This window comes from Podarcis filfolensis, assembly GCF_964270895.1.
Source record: "Podarcis filfolensis genome assembly, chromosome: 2".
Lineage (NCBI taxonomy): Eukaryota > Metazoa > Chordata > Lepidosauria > Squamata > Lacertidae > Podarcis > Podarcis filfolensis.
In genome coordinates this window covers 118363143-118380111 of record NC_139605.1, presented here as the reverse complement: position 1 = coordinate 118380111, position 16969 = coordinate 118363143, and the positions used below count along the sequence as shown (strand labels likewise).

The 16969-nt window shown below is 45.1% G+C and overlaps 1 protein-coding gene across 1 annotated transcript; it reads right to left on the bottom strand.

The window, feature by feature from the left end:
- Window positions 1-1628: 1628 nt before the first annotated feature.
- On the bottom strand, window positions 1629-8875 carry LOC310755943 (keratin, type II cytoskeletal cochleal-like). The gene is made up of 7 exons (XM_083599489.1): window positions 8862-8875; window positions 8280-8375; window positions 7654-7818; window positions 7274-7399; window positions 5462-5682; window positions 4091-4122; window positions 1629-2070 (listed from the first exon to the last, which is right to left on the bottom strand). The coding sequence occupies exons 2-7, from the start codon at window positions 8316-8318 to the stop codon at window positions 1787-1789; spliced, it is 867 nt and encodes a 288-aa protein (XP_083455615.1). The 5' UTR covers window positions 8319-8375; window positions 8862-8875; the 3' UTR covers window positions 1629-1786.
- Window positions 8876-16969: the final 8094 nt, after the last annotated feature.

The window sequence follows — 16969 nt, the reverse complement described above, 5'->3', positions numbered from 1 at the left end:
CTCGCTGCTCTCATGCCTGGTATAGTTTTGCTTCTGGTCTACTTGGGGGGGTAAGTAACTTTGGGTGGCAGATAAGTGGGTGGATCCAATTCTGTGCCACAACCAAGTCCAAGAACCCACATGCCCAGGTGTGCCACCCCTCCCCACTCTCCCCCATGCATTTGCCACTAGTCACACTTGTGGGAGGGGCTGTAGGCCAGTCGTAGACTATTTGTCTTGCATGCAAAATGTAACAGCTCAGCCTACTTCTTACAACACTGGAAGGACAGCAGAGTGACAAGGTAGGGATGGAGTACTGGAAGCTGAGGTCCTGAAGGGGTGAGAAGCAGCCAAAGGGGAAGTTAGGAGGCAATGTGCTGATCCCTCCAGGAGGAAATCAGGTAGTCCTACCAAGGACCTGATCTCACGACCCATTTCCAGTCCCACAAGCCATCAGATATAAGGTGAGCCCCCTTTACCACCTGCCAGATTAAGAGAAGCTCAAGAGGCCTCCAGGTGCTGAAGCCAAGGTACCATAGTGGTTGGACTGTTGGACTAGGACCTGGGAGATGAACCATAAAGCTCACAGCGTGGTCCTGGGCCACCCACTGTCTCTCAGCCGAATCTAGCTCAGAGGGTTGTTGTGTGAGGATAAAGAAGGAGAAGAAGAACCATGTAAATCACCTTGGAGCGTGGGTAGGCAAACTAAGGTCTGCAGGCCGGATCAGGCCCAATAGCCTTCTGGATCTGGACCGCAGATGGTCCGAGAATTGCCGCGTGAATCACCAGCACACACATTCTTTCCCTCTCCCTCCACACTAGTGTGGTGTAGTGGTTAAGAGTGGTAGACTCGTAATCCAGTGAACCGGGTTCGTGTCTCCGCTCCTCCACATGCAGCTGCTGGGTGACCTTAGGCCAGTCACACTTCTTTGAAGTCTCTCAGCCTCACTCACCTCACAGAGTGTTTATTGTGGGGGAGGAAGGGAAAGGAGATTGTTAGCCGCTTTGAGACTCATTCGGGTAGTGATAAAGCGGGATATCAAATCCAAACTCTTCTTCCTTCTCCCTCACGTGGTGGTGGTGGTGGCGGAGGCGCCTCCTCCCTCCCTCTTCCTGGCTTCTCCCTGCCCTGTCTAGAGGAGAAAGGGGGCTGGGCTTTGTTGGTGCCAGAAGCAGGGCTCGAGTGGCCGCCATTTTAAAGCAGCCCTTCTCCAGAGCCCTTTTGCGCACTGCTCATCGTCCCTCCACCGCCATCAGCCCCTGCCGCTCGCAAGACACAGGTAAGCAGCCACCAGGGCTCATGGTGCTCTTGCATCATTTCCCCTCCCAAAAAATATAGTCCGGCCCCCCACAAGGTCTGAGGGTCAGTGGACCAGCCCTCTGCTGAAAAAAATTGCTGATCCCTGCCTTGGAGGAAAGGTGGAGGGATCTAAATGTAAGAATAAATATGACAAATGAAACCTTCTCTGGTCCGAAGCTGAGGCAGTGGTGCTATGGGAAAGTTTTGTAGATTCCTCCCAAATAATTTTGGGCTTCCAGTGTTATCAGAGCAGCCGCAGAGGGAGAAAGATGGCGGCAGCCTCCTACTCTAATGAGATGATATCAGAAAGGGCCTTTTATCAGACAAAAACTACAATGAGAAAACAGGGTTTTTCCACTTTCAAATTTATATATCTCACTTCTTGTTCCCCAAATCATCAACAAGTGGCCCCTGATTCTTGCTCAGCAATGACAGAAGCAGACATTCTTTTTCTGATATCAGGAGCTGAGAAACAGTTGTGTTTCATCTACACAAGACTCCTTATTTTCAATGTGGTGGCCCACATGAGTAACTAGCGGACACAAAGCGCAATGTGGTGGTCTTAGTACTTCCACCACTGAAGCCCTGAGCAGGGGCATGTGTCACTGGGCAAGAAGAACTGCGAACATCCCCACCACTTGTCTGGACGCTCCTTGTGGTTGTGCTGCTGCCAGAGCTGGCCCTATCACGGTTGCAAACACCTTCACTTCTATGGCTGCTTCCATGTGTGTCTCCTGGTCCACGGTGGGGGCCACCATCACTCACTATCGCCCCCTCACTTCTCTGAACAGCTGAGGAGGAAGAAAAGAGAACAGCACATTTACGTTTCTTAGGGAATCTAGACTTAGCTTCCTACCAAAATAAGGACACACTTCTTTATGGAAGCTTCCTGGCTTTCAGTGATCTCAGCTAGCCAAGTATCTAAGAAGATGAATTCATGTAGGGTAGACCCATCAAGGCCAGTTGTAAGACATACTAATGGGTAAGCATGGGACTTCCATATGCAGAAGCAGTATGCTACCAATGACAGATGTTAGAGACAAACGATGCCTATAGCCACCTGGTCCTGCTGAAGTCTCTTTGGGGTAGAGCATCTCCTGTGCATGCGGAAGATTCCAGATTCAGTCCCCAAAATCTGCAGTTGGTGACATATCTTGCCTGAAACTGTGGAGAGCTGCTACTAGTTCACATGGAGCCACGTGGACCAATGGTGTGACTCAGTATAAGACAAGACAAGACAGAGAAGCCAATAGGAGAACACTTCAGTCTCCCAGGACATTCAATACAGGATCTCAAAGGAGCTGAGAATTTCAGAAGCAGATTGAAAGAGAAGTTGCTGAATTACAGCTTATCACTAAACTGCAAACTATGGAGAGACCTGGTCTTAATAGAGATATTGGATTCCTGTCTCATTACATATGCTAATCATCTGCATACTATTCCTTGCTTTTTCCTGTAGGACTAATTGCAGTTGTTAACTGTCGCCAACAGGTTTACCATTGAGGCAATCACCCATCTCCTACTACCCTCCTGAGAAAAACCCCATCCCACCCTCCCACAATATATAAGGGTCTGGTGACTTCTGTTTCAGTGTATCTGAAGAAGTGTGCATGCACACAAAAGCTTATACCAAGAACAAACTTAGTTGGTCTCTAAGGTGCTACTGGACTTTTTTATTTATTTATATATATATATATATATATATATATATATATATATATATATATATTTCAGTATAAGGCAGATTCTCATGGTCTCATTATGATCTATGAGTTTATAGGCAGCTGGAGGCCCAGCACTGGAGAAGGAATGCCCGGAGGACAAGATAAAGCTTTGAACTGATGCAACAAGGCACTTTTTGTTTTTAAGGTGGCAAAGCTGGTGGCTGGTTTACACTGGTCTCACACTTACTGCCTCTTTGTGGTGTGGGTGGATGGGGATTAGTGCTGTGCACCCAATCCATAAATCTCCTTTTAAAACTCAAATGCTGAACTTGATTCGACTGTGTACTTGATCAATAAATACATCAATGAAATCTGCGTAACTTTCAATTGGAGTAAAAGCAATATTCCAAAAGGAAAACAAATTATACTGGAATGTTTAGATGGCACACACATAGCCACAGGCACCCTCTTAGAAGAGTCACTGGTAAGAGTTTAGGGGAAATCACTCTTCTAAAATGGAGCCTGCAATCTGGAGTTCTGCAAGTGCTTCTAGTAAAGCTTGTTAAAGAAGTAAGCAATAGTGATCCAATAGTGGCATGTTTTTAAACAGTTTGAAGGTTTTTAATCCACCAGTCTAATTATTCAACTGAGTAAACGTTTTAGCCCTAGGAAGGATACTTTGAGGGTCCAGGAAGGGACTGGGTTGGAAATATGTGTGGGTTTGGGCAGGGCTGTCTTAAGCATTTGTGGCACCCAGGTGCAAAGATCTGCCTGGCGCCCCTCCACAGGTTGCCCAGTCCCAGGCATGCAGGAGGGCGGAGCCGGTCGGTCGCCTCAGCGTCTCGCTGGCTTGGCCACCCCCAAACTCGTGGCACAGAGCCACCCGCAGAAGAAGTGCCCACCACAGCACTCCAACCAACAGGCTGGCTCTTCCCCAGACTCAACTCTCGGGCCCCGGACTCTCAGCCTGGTGCCCCTGAGAGCCCGGCGCCCAGATGCCCCGCACCCCTAGCGGCTATGGGTAAGATGGCCCTGGATTTGGGTGTGTGTGTGCTGTAGCACCCTTCCTTTTTAAACCACCAAGAGGATGTGGACTAGGGTCTCATAGTACTTGTCATATAGTTATCTCAGTTTATAAGCTACTTACAGATGTTCACAGCACACTCCCCTTCATTCAACCTAGTGAGAAATGAAAAAAAGAAGAACCATTTCAGATCTCTGTCTATGGTCAACAGGCTTGAGGTGCTTAGGGCTCACTGATGTGTTAGTGGTCATTGTCACTTGATGACTCACAGTCAAATGACTGAAATGTCTCTATTGAAAACCATCATGCAGAAGCAAGGCTGGTGCCAGTTATGAGGGGGAACCTGAGCAAGGGACCCTCCAGACCACCCCAATGACACCCTGATGGGCCCTTTGCTCGTAATTTTTCTAAGGAGACAGGCTGTGCTCAGCCTGGTACTGTTATGCAAATCACTGAGTGAGGCTGCAGCCAGTGAGCAGCCCCAGCTGTGGTCCAGGGCCCATGGACCACAGCATTTCCCCTACCAGGCTGGGTGCTGATAATGGGCCTCATGGGAGCCAACTCCTAGGGGCCGAGGTCACTTTGGCCCCACCAATAAAATATTTGAGGGGGGCAGGCCTCCCAAAAGTTGATGGGCATTGGCATTCAAATGGTGTGTGTGCATCTGGGGCTCCCAGTATTTTATTCAAGTTGGCACCCCCAATGAGCTTGTGCAGATATCCTACCTGTGATGGCTGTTTTACAGATGCAAGCCACTTCTTGATAACTATAGTCAATAAGTGAGTGGACAACATGTGAATTAGCCTTTGCAGCTCCTTTTAAAGCATTAAAAGTGCTTAAAAAAATATCCGTTCTGTTTCTGAGTATATGAAAGGATAATGTGTACCAGAAAAAAAAGATAATAAAAAACCCTGAAGGTCTAAAAGTCAAACTGGAAGGGAAATACTTGTTATAAATGTTATAACCCTTTCAAATATTATCTCTAGATTTTGTCAAGATGCAGCATTCAGAATGGATCTATTTTATATTTCAATGTCCAATTTCAAAGCCTGAAATCTTAGATGAATTCTGGAGTGGGAGTCTGTTTTAGTAAGAGAACAAACAGCCCTCATATTGTAGCACCTAACTTTCATTTCCATAATGAAACTTTTCATTTTGATATTTCAAAATTCAAATGCCTGAACCCAATTATTTCAGACTTGGAAATCTGCCACACATTGAATTTTGTGCAAATAACTTCATTTCTATTCTGAACATAGGGGGTAAAGCAAACATATTGTTTGGAAAGCAGAGGCTCCACCTTCTCCAGAGGAGAACAGATACAATGTCCTGACATCATGCAGGGGCCCTCTGAGCACTGAGGGGGCCCAGCCCCCTAAAAATATATATCTGCCTACCAGGAGCCAGTGCCCTTGTTGGAATCATACTAGGAAAAGACATATTGCTTGGGATTCTTCCCACCGAATGTTTTTAACAAGCTTAATTTACACTCACCAACTTTCCTCTCCTTCAAGAAGCTTCCTGTATGTGGCAATCTCAATATCCAAAGCCACCTTAATGTTCATCAGTTCATGGTATTCCCGTAGCTGGCTAGCCATGTCCTGCTTGGCCTTGTGCAGGGCCTCCTCCAGATCTGCCAGTTTGCATTTGGCATCCTTCACCGCCATCTCCCCGCGTTCCTCAGCTCCAGACACCTCCTCTTCCAATTTGCGAAGCTGTCAATGCAGAATGCACAGGACATTTCTCTATGGACCTTCCTCAGTGTGCTTGGAAGTTTGACCCAAGCCAACATTTGTTCCATATGAAGAGAGCCATTGGCAAGCTGTGATATCCTGCAGTGCTCCGGTGTGCTATTATTTCTGAAACTTCCAGATCAGGGCTAGTATATCGCATTTTATCAGATCTCCTGCCATCTTCACTACTACTTAAAAGCAGTTGTGTGGATACACAGAGTAAAGAGATTTGCACTTTGTATCTGATTCCAATGTACTGTTATTATTGTTCCAATGTACTATTATTATTATTGTAAGCTCCCCTGGTGATATATTTGAACAGAGGGGTATTAATTTAATAAAATAAATATGAGCTGAATTGGAAAGTTGCCCTGGGAGGAAAGGGGGTAATCCTTTCCCAGTGTCATTTTCCACATCTAAAGTTACACACTTTGGGGAAACATCCTCTTCCTCCTCTTCCTCCTCCTCCTCCTCCTCCTCCTCCTCCTCCTCCTCCTCCTCCTCCTCATTATCCACCCTTCTTCCCAAAGAAGCTCAGGAAAGCAGACATATCTTCAGGTTTTTTTTAAAAAAAATACAACTACGAATAAAATAAAACGCATTTAAAATACATTTCAAAACTGTTCAAAACATCTATTTAAAAACGCCCGATAAAACATTATAAGCAAATCATGTTTTTGGAGAGGTCTGACGAAGCAGAAATGTTTTCAGCCGGTATCCAAAAGAATGCAGTGATGGTGCCTGACTATTGTCAACAGTCAGCGAATTGCAAAGTACGCCTCCTCAGAAACGCAAACAGACATTGTGTGGCACTCGTAAAAGTGCAAGTTCTGCAGACTGAAGTGATCAAGTCATAACATATGAGGTAAGATGATCCCTTAAGTAACATATATGTCTGCCTTCTCTAGCAAGGCACATGGCACTTTTTTGGTACTGTGAAATTTACGTCAGGAAAACAGAGGAAAAGAGTTCGCAACTCCCTGCCCTGCTCTTGTTCCCAAAGCAAGTCAATGAAATGCCATCCGTGAGAGAGGGTAGCATTTGCTTATTAATTCCTTTTCTATCTTTTTATACAGTTTTTGGCTGTATTTTTGTTTCCATGGGTGTTGTTCTATATTGTACATAGTGTACACCACTTTGAGATTTTGCAACATGTTAAATGGTTTAGGAAATGCTTTTAAGAAAGCAACACATAAAAATAAGTGGATCCAACCCCAAAGTTTCCTGGAACCAGACGTTATCGGGATGAAACGGGAAGGGATCACAGGGAAACAGCTTACACATCTTTGTGGGGAACATCTGTATCTGCCCTTAGGTTGTTTTCAAAATTTGTGAGGGCTTCCTGAGAAATGCCCCTCTATGTGGCACTTGATATTCAGGTTTGCTGCCTAAACTTGTCTATTGAATAGACAAACCAATGGACCAGAGGAGGGGAGCGTGTCACATTCCACTTCTTCCTGGGCTCCAACTCTCATCAGCACCATTCAACGTGGCCAATGGTCAGGGATGGTGATGGGGGCTGTAGTTCAACACCTGGATGACCACAAATTCACCATCCCTGCATTAAACTTACCTGAGCCTTGACGCTTGCAATTTCTGACTCCAGCCTATGAGCAACACGGGTCAGAGCCTGAAGTTCTTCCTTGACGTTATGTAGATCGTCACAGCGTTTCGCTGCTGTTGTCCTGAGCTCATCATACTACCATGAAAAACAAAATAACTGGTTAAGAAGTGGAGCAGGCAACAATTCGGCCATGTTTCCCCAAGGACAGGGATGAGGAACCTGTGGCTCTCCTGATGTTGCAGGGCTATCATTCCCATCGCCCCTGACAGTTGGCCATGCTGGCTGGGGCTGATGGGAGCTGGAATCTAGCAACATCTGAAGGGCTCCAGGTTCCCCACCACTGATGTAGGAGAAAGGATCACTGGAGCGAAATCTGCCCAATTCCTTACCCTGCACTGGAACCAAGCCTCAGCCTCAGCTCGGCTTCTGGAAGCAATTGCTTCATATCGACGCCGGAACTCCTCTATCGCCTGGTCCATATCTAGGCCTCGGCTATTGTCCATTTGCACCAGAACACAAGTGTCAGAAATGCAGTTTTGGAGCTCACAAATTTCCTGCAGTGACATAGTATGTGAAGTCTCAGTTATGTATGTGTAACCAGGAATTGAGACAAGTGCTGAAGTAACTTCATGTTTAGAAGCTTTTGACCAAACCTGGGTTTTAACAAATCATACTGGTATTAATCTAACAACAACAAAAAAAAATTAGATTTAGTAGGTAGGTAAACAACACAAAGGCCTAGACAGCTTCTGTAATATGTTAGGCCTTCCTTTAAAGTTCTGGAAATAGTGCTTTATATAATAGTGCTTTAAATCTATCCCTGCCAATGTGGCCTGCTAGTCCAATCAGCTTCTAGAATGGGTGAACGGGCTACCATCATGTCCTTTTGCTTCCAATAGCAAAGATCTTGGTTACATCCCGGGAGCCAAGAGAACTTTGTGTTTTACTGTTTTAGACCTTTCTTTAAGAGAACTGAGTGAGAATGCTTCACCACAATAGCAGAAAACCTTATCACCTGTTTATATGCACATTTCAAGAAGCTGATTTGTTTCATATGACTTTCTGCCTTGGCTTCCAGTTCTGCCTTGTGTGAATAGACACAGTCCAAATCCTGCAAAAGAAAGGAAACCACAGCGATTTGTACCACATTTTACCACCTGGAACAAGGAATGGGATGAGGCATGAAGCTCAAAAGGCAAAAGTGGCAATTGGTCCCCTAGGAACCCAAGAATCATTGGTGTGGTTTAGCTTCTGCCCTCACCCACATATTTGCATGGAGATCTCTCCCTTGAAATAGAGCTATGTGAAAAGCAAGCAGTTTTTAATTGGAGTGCTCTCGGAAAACATTTTTCTGTTCTCATAAGCTCAACCTGTCTGTGACAAACAAGTCCCGTCCCCCCAGCAACACATCCACCCCTTCTGTTATGAACTCTGGGCATTTTCCTAGTTAGCTTAGCTTTGTTCCCTGAGGGGAATGGCTGTGCGTTTTGTTTTTGATAGCAATGGCCACTTGGAAACTTAGGGAATCCCTGGTGTGCCTTGAGAAGCCTGATTAATGGTGCAATCGGAAAAGTGAAATAATCATGACCCAGATCACCCTCAATAATTCAGGGCAAACACAGAGATTATATAAATACACTTCAGAGTTTTTAAATAAAGTGATTACATAGGTAGTAAGATAAAAATTGCAACTTCTGACAAAAATGTTGCTGTGCATAACCTTTTTCAGTAGCACAAACTCATTCTCTGTAGACGTGCGCCTGTTGCATTCCTCCTCGTACCTAATCCAATAAGGCAAAATATTTTTTAAACAATGAAAAACACTAAAACAAAACACCAAAGAAAATAGCAATTCATAAAGAATTAGATATTGGAAAGACATTTTTAGGGAAAGTTATAAAATCCACACAGAAGCTTTAAAAAGGATAAAGGTAAAAGTAAAGGGACCCCTGACCATTAGGCCCAGTCTTGGCCGACTCTGGGATTGTGGCGCTCATCTCGCTTTATTGGCCGAGGGAGCCGGCGTTTGTCTGCAGACAGCTTCTGGGTCATGTGGCCGGCATAACTAAGCCGCTTCTGGTGAACCAGAACAGCGCACGGAAACACCGTTTACCTTCCCGACGGAGCAGTACTTATTTATCTACTTGCACTTTGACGTGCTTTCGAACTGCTAGGTTGGCAGGAGCAGGGACTAAGCAACGGGAGCTCACCCCATCGCAGGGATTCAAACCGCTGACCTTCTGATTGGCAAGTCTTAGGCTCTGTGGTTTAACCCACAGTGCCACCCGCGTCCCTTTTAAAAGGATATAATCTATCTATAACCACACAACACTTCATGGCAGTCTTCTGCAACCTCCAGATATTTTGGGGTAACAATTGTCATCAACCCTGACCACTGGCCATGTTGTCTGGAGTTGATGGGAGTTGGGTTCTAACATCTGAAGGAGATCATTTTGGGGAGGGAGAAAGCCGGAGGATTCTTGTGAGGCTTACGGAAATATGAAGAAAGTACTAGATGATTCTTTCTTGTGACCTCAGGTGGGTATAAATCCATGTGCATGTTGTGATTTTTACATTATGCGGTAAATCTGAATTTCCCCCCACAATGTTTTTTCCATGCCTCTCAACACACACACACACACACACACACACACACACACACACACACATCTTCTTATTTCTTTATGGGTGCTCTATATAACATGGAATGTGAAATCTTTAGAGACATCTTTAGAGCTCACCTCGCTTTATAGCCCTCCACAGTGTGCTCCAAAGTGTTGCGCTCAGCCTGCAGCTTCTCTCTCTCACGCTCAAGACACTCCAGCTCCTTCTTGAGTTGACCAACATGTTCATTAAAGAGGGGCTCCATGTTGCTCTTGCAACGTTTCTTTTGTTGCACAAAATCCCACTTAGTTTTCAGCATCAGATTGTGCTGCTCCAGTAATCGGACCTGAATCCCAAAAGGAAAATGTTTGTGGCTCTTCCGAACATGGGACAAATAAACAAACACTGGCCATTTCTGCTTCTGTTTCCGTTTTACTCAGAATTCTTCAACACCCCTACCTCCATCCAGACATTACTAGAATCCATGGGGTAGGAACACAGAGACGACAGGCCTGTGCACCACAATGGTGATGTAAGAAACAAGGTTGACCTGGGGACCAGAGTAAACGTTCCATAATTTTGCACTGCCAGCCAAGCTATCTGTAAATGACTTAAGCAGCACTTCACACACAACAATTACTTGTGTGGATTAGCGTGCTGACCATGTGCACTGTCAAAGATGTGACAACTGCTCATGTGTCAACCTACTGTTCAGTATCAGCCTGCCTATTCATTAATATTTGTAGAAGAGTCCCGCCTAGTGGTTCCACCACCAGGAGAGGCCCATGGCATGGTGGCATGAAAGGGAGCCTTCTCAGTGGTGGCACCTTGGTTGTGGAATTCCCTCCTTCCTGAAACGAGGCAAGCATCATTGTTGTTTCTCAGTGAAGCCTAAAACCACAGCCTTTTGTGGGGGGCCAAGTAAATTTTTCCACCAGTCACTATTGATAGTCTAGAGCAATCCTACTACCGCATCATTAATATTACTTGTAACAAGAACTAATGAGTGCTGGAAATATAAAGAAAGGAAAGGTACCACATGGGGTGGACTTGTAAAGAGGTAAAGGCTTTCTGGGAAAATGGTATATAATGAGTTAAAGAAAATGTTTAAAAATACTTTCGTTAAAAAACCAGAAGCCTTTTTGCTGGGTATAGTGGGTGAAGAGATACCAAGGGAAGATAAAAGACTGTTTATGTATGTAACAACTGCGGCAAGAATTCTTTTAGCCCCAAAATGGAAACAACATGAAATACCAATGAAAGAAGAGCGGCAGATGAAGATGATGGACTTTGCAGAACTGGCGAAGCTGGCAGGAAAAATCCGAAACCAGCATGATCAAGTATTCCAAAAGGACTGGAGTAAATTTATATGATATTTGTAGTAGTAGTAGTAGTAGTAGTAATATTAATTAATTATACCCTGCCCATCTGGCTGGGTTTCCCCAGCCAGTCTGGGCGGCTTCCAACAGAATATTAAAATACAATGATTCACCCAGATTAAGCAATTAACAAATTAACATCACTAGCAGGGTTGTCTGAAGACTTATAATGATAAATTTTCTCTCTTTCTAATTTTATTTTTTAATTTGAGCTATTTTGTAATGAGTGTACTGTAATTAGAATTGGGAAATGTACAAAATACAATGATATAAATGTTAATTTTGAAAGCCGTGAGGTGGGAGGGAAGGAAGTCGATAGGCTCTAAAGAGCCAAAGCAGTAAAGTGGACAGGACCTGACCATTAGGTCCAGTTGTAATCGACTCTGGGGTTGCGGTGCTCATCTCGCTTTATTGGCTGAGGGAGCCAGCTTACAGCTTCCAGGTCATGTGGCAAACCAGAGCAGCGCATGGAAACACCGTTTACCTTCCCGCCAAAGCGGTACCTATTTATCTACTTGCACTTTGACGTGCTTTCAAACTGCTAGGTTGGCAGGAGCTCACCCCATCACGGGGATTCGAACCGCCAACCTTCTGATCGGCAAGTCCTAGGCTCTGTGGTTTAACCCACAGTGCCAGCTACGTCCGTGGTAAAGTGGATAGTGATGTTTTATTTATATAAAATGATGCATTGCATCATTATAGAATGTGCAAAGATGTAGCATGCCCTGGGATCAGTGGAACTGATGAATGGTGGGACATACATGGAACAAGCAAACAAATAACATTTCCTCATGACTTCCCACAGTATCTTAGTGTGTGTCTACACATAGCACATACACTGTGTTAAACTCGTTAAACAGGGTAGCCATGATGGGGGAGCTGCTCTAACATGTGTTCATCCTGTGAGTAAAGGCTTGCAACCATGAAAACAAGACTGTTCGTATGTGCTTTTCCCATTGACTCAGCACTCTGATGGGATGAAGGATGTTGATTCCATGGGAGAGGCTTGTGTGAATGGCTTTCCCCATGTGGTTGTGGGTCATTAAACATTATAGCAGTGCTTTGAGGTGAACCCATGGCAAAGCAGTTCTCACAGAGCTGAGAGAATGTGTCAAAGGTGGGATAGACATGCAAGCATTTGTTATGAATCATGGTGGTAAACAAGTGTCCTTCACATGCTGACCTCCTACATGGAGGCGATGGTCATGTAGGCAATTGCCATATGGGAAATGAGTTTGAGGCACACTTGGGGGAAAAACTTATACCCAAACAGAATTTTCCTCTAGTCTCAAATAGGTCCATTGAGGCTATCCTGTCCCTTAGACAATTCTGGGCATCAGGCCTGTGTAGGAGCATTGCAAGTCCTTGTTGGAAACTGCAGGAGCCCATGGCAGTTTTGCTGTTGCAACCCCAGAAAAGAAGCCAACTGAGAACTCCCAGGTAAGTTCCGCCCACTGTTGTGTGGGCTGGTCGATCCCTCCCCTTACCTGGCCAACTGTCTCCTGGCAATGCCCCCCCCAGCTGAGATTGGGTATCTGGCAAAGGTAGATGGCTACCTGCAGGTGTCCAGCCAGGGGGGGCGCACATATCCAGGCTGTACTGCTGGGAGCCACACGGGATGGGGGGGCTGCACACAACCGCGCAAAAGGCGTGGTTTGATGTGGGGAGCGGTCATTATGTAACACAAGGCCCAGACATAAGCTGTCTCTAGGGTCAGTACAGTACATTTGCCACATATAAAGGTAAAGGAACCCCTGACCATTAGGTCCAGTCACAAATGACTCTGGGGTTGCGGGCTCATCTCGCTTTATTGGCCGAGGGAGCTGGCATACAGCTTCCAGGTCATGTGGGGCTACCTTTGAAGGTGACTCAGAAACTACAACTAATCCAGAATGCGGCAGCTAGACTGGTGACTGGGGGCGGCCGCCGAGACCACATAACACCGGTCTTGAAAGACCTACATTGGCTCCCAGTACGTTTCCGAGCACAATTCAAAGTGCTGGTGTTGACCTTTAAAGCCCTAAACGGCCTCGGCCCAGTATACCTGAAGGAGCGTCTCCACCCCCATCGTTCTGCCCGGATGCTGAGGTCCAGCGCCGAGGGCCTTCTGGCGGTTCCCTCATTGCGAGAAGCAAAGCTACAGGGAACCAGGCAGAGGGCCTTCTCGGTAGTGGCGCCTGCCCTGTGGAACGCCCTCCCATCGGATGTCAAAGCGATAAATAACTACCTGACATTCAGAAGACATCTTAAGGCAGCCCTGTTCAGGGAAGTTTTTAATCTGTGATATTTTAGTGTATTTTTGGTTTTCTATGGAAGCCGCCCAGAGTGGCTGGGGAAACCCAGCCAGATGGGCGGGGTACAAATAATAAATTATTATTATTATTATTATTATTATTATTATTATTATTATTATGTGGCCAGCATGACTAAGCCACTTCTGGAGAACCAGAGCAGCGCACGGAAACGCCGTTTACCTTCCCGCCAGAGTGGTACCTATTTATTTACTTGCACTTTGATGTGCTTTCAAACTGCTAGGTTGACAGGAGCTGGGACTGAACAACGGGAGCTCACCCCATCACAGGGATTCGAACCGCCGACCTTCTGATCGGCAAGTCCTAGGCTCTGGGGTTTAGATCACAGCGCCACCCGCATCCCCACATTTGCCACATACTTGGGCCAAATAGGGTTGCCATACATCCAGAATTTCCAGAAAACTGTAGCCGCAAGCTGCAAGTCCGGGCTGAAATATTGCAGAAATATCTGGGAAAATCCGGACGTATGGCAGCCCATATTGGCCTATATCACTGTTGCCTACTTCACTCTGAAACAGTCAACAACTCTGGCAAAAAAAAAAAAGGTCAACAATTTTTCTGTCCAGGGACAAACGTTTCTATAACGAAACCTTGCTCAATGTTTGTGCAAGACATTTGTCCAATTCCCTTTTAATTGCTCTGAGAGAACATAAAGGCCTTTACATCAGTAGCATTTGCAAGAATAAGGTCAAGAATGTCAAGTTCTTCCAGATTGTTCTGCTAGGCCTTTTGCCTAAAACTTGGCATTAGAATCTCATTCTAATCTGACTTCCTTTCACCATAACCATTCTATTGTGTTCCTCTGATAGATCCCGATTGATACCTATTTCCCCCCACCCCTCCCACAGCTCACCTTGTCAATGAAAGAGGCCAATTTACTATTGAGGCTCTGCAGCTCATTCTTTGCTTGAAACTTCACTGCTAGGGCTGTGGTATCAATCTCCAGATTCAGAGGTTGCAGCAGGGACTTGTTGCAAATCACAGGAGCGATGGCGCGTGATGTACCGGTCATGACGCTTCCAGTATCCATGAAGCTGCAGCTATATCCAGTGCCACGATAGCTATGCTCAGCAACAACACCACGACGGCCACTTCTGCTACCGGTGGAAAGGTTGTGTCCATAAGTGCCAACACTCTTGCTGCTAAAGCCACCTGCTCCTCCATAATATATCCCAATACCCATTGGAGGGCAAAGAGGTTGGCTCATAAGGCCCTGGCTTCCTTTGGTGGGCAGAACCTCAGAATAAGAGCTGTAATTTTTTGGATCAGATCCAGAACCACAGTGGGAAGACATTGCTGCCTGGAGGAGCTGGAGCAAAAGCAGATGAAAGGAATTGCAAAAGGTGCAATCCAGGGGGGAGGAGAGGGGGAGAGGAGAGGCAAAGGCTTTGTGGGTTTAAGTAGGGCAAGTCGTCCTTTATATCCATTTTGGGAAGCTGGGTTTGGCGGCTTCGTTGTGGAGGAATAGCAATTTCTAGGCATTTATGAGCTGGGAATTTTGGGCAATAGGCTTCTCATGTGATGGGCTTAATAACCAGGCGAAACACTGGCAGCTCCCCTTCTGAGTGAGCACGTGAAGAGTCTCCTATAAAGCAGCCATGGATCTGTGTCACACAATATTAGGCCTGGGCCAAGGCAGAACCCCACTCCAGTTGCCCATCCTTCTAAAAAGGAGGCGTTTATGAACCTTTCCATGCAACCTAATTGCAAAATCTGCAGGCTGGCTAACTAGCTCATTTTGAGTGAAGACATCCAGGGAGAAGAGCTCTTGAGTACTAAACATTCATTAACCACCATGGAAGCTTTTGCAGAAATGTCATCACCACACCAGAAGCACATTCCTGAGTATGGTGGACGCTTCGTGATGCTTGCTTAACAGGCTACACTACAGACTGATGACCATCACGATGCTCAAGCCAAGTATCTAAGCCCTTGTGAGGGATAGTGAAGCGAGCAGATGCTATAATTAACCTTGTGGTTTTTGTTGCCATCCCAGCTTCATCTACCAATAAAAACTATGATTATAGGATCTGTTGCTGCCGCCCTTTCGAAGGCTTGCTTAATTATTATTAGTAGCTTTGGGTTTCTCTGTCTCTGTCTCTCTCTCTTCTCTGGCAGCTATATTATTGTTTTGTTTGGGGTATCTAGGGGTCTATAGTGAACTCAGACTTGGGGGACTTTGTCAAGCTCCTCCCTGATTGTTTTTTAAAAATATACTGTATTTTTTGCTCTATAAGACTCACCTTTTCCCTCCTAAAAAGTAAGTGGAAATGTGTGTGTGTCTTATGGAGTGAATGCAGGCTGCGCAGCTATCCCAGAAGCCAGAACAGCAAGAGGGATTGCTGCTTTCACTGCGCAGCGATCCCTCTTGTTGTTCTGGCTTCTGAGATTCAGAATATTTTTTTTCTTGTTTTCCTCCTTCAAAAACTAGGTGCGTCTTGTGGTCTGGTGCGTCTTATAGAGCGAAAAATACGGTAATTATTGCTGTCTTCTGAGGGGATCAGCTAAGCCCACCAGTAAAGAGAGGAAAATGTCTGGGTCACAGCTGGTTGAATTGAACTAACTGCTACTCAAAGAAGTCCCACTGGAATTAATGAACCAAAGTTGCTCATGCTCACCTATTTCATTTTCTGAAATGATATGTGAAGCAAAGCAAAGCAAAGCTGTCCTTCAAAATTCACGCTTCTCTGAATTTTGTAATGCAGTTCTTCCTCCAAGAAGTCATTGCTAAAATGTACACATAAATTCATATATTAGCAAAAAGAACATACCAAAAATGTGTTTGCTTTGTAACCATGTGTGTGTGTTAGGCAAAATTGCATATCAACTTGTATATTAGGAGAAATTTGCATGCTGATGAATTTGCATGAAGACTTTTAATAATAATTATAATCAGTGCTTTTTTTCTGGGGGGGATGCAACTAAACATTTTGTGAATCTTTGTACTTTTGTCCATTTACTGTATTTATTTTTCCTGATCTGAACTATAAAATGGTGGTTTTCTTGAGTCAAAATGATAATTGCAAAATGATGTGGAAACATGGAGAACTGAATTTGTGAGAAACTGAGAGAATCCGAAACTGATAGATTTGCCTATCAGTTGGCAGGAAAGGCCCATAGTGGAGAGAGATGAAAGAGGGAAGGGGGTGATAAGGCCACTAAAATTTATGGCCCAATTTGCTACAGAACAGGACGTTGCAATGATGGCAGGGGTGATTTTAAGGGAAGAGATGCACATGCATGCAGACACTTAGTCATAAGCATGCTTAAAAACGTTTTGCAAAAATAAAGGTTTAAAAAAGAAGAAAAGGGTGGAAAAAACACACACAGCATTACCTCCTTTTGTTATCTGGTAGATTTGCAGGTCTAGTCATCAGATGCTGCTGGACATGCAATATAGTGTCCCTGCC

Bases quoted from the DNA above. Each gene is read 5' to 3' on its own strand.
- LOC310755943 (XM_083599489.1), bottom strand. From the start codon at position 8,318: ATGAAACAAATCAGCTTCTTGAAATGTGCATATAAACAG. The intron at 5,683-7,273 runs GTAAGTTTAATG...CTGCATTGACAG, and splicing joins TTGCAAGCGTCAAGGCTCAG to CTTCGCAAATTGGAAGAGGA. The intron at 2,071-4,090 runs GTAAGTAGCTTA...CTTCCTCCTCAG, and splicing joins GGAGTGTGCTGTGAACATCT to CTGTTCAGAGAAGTGAGGGG.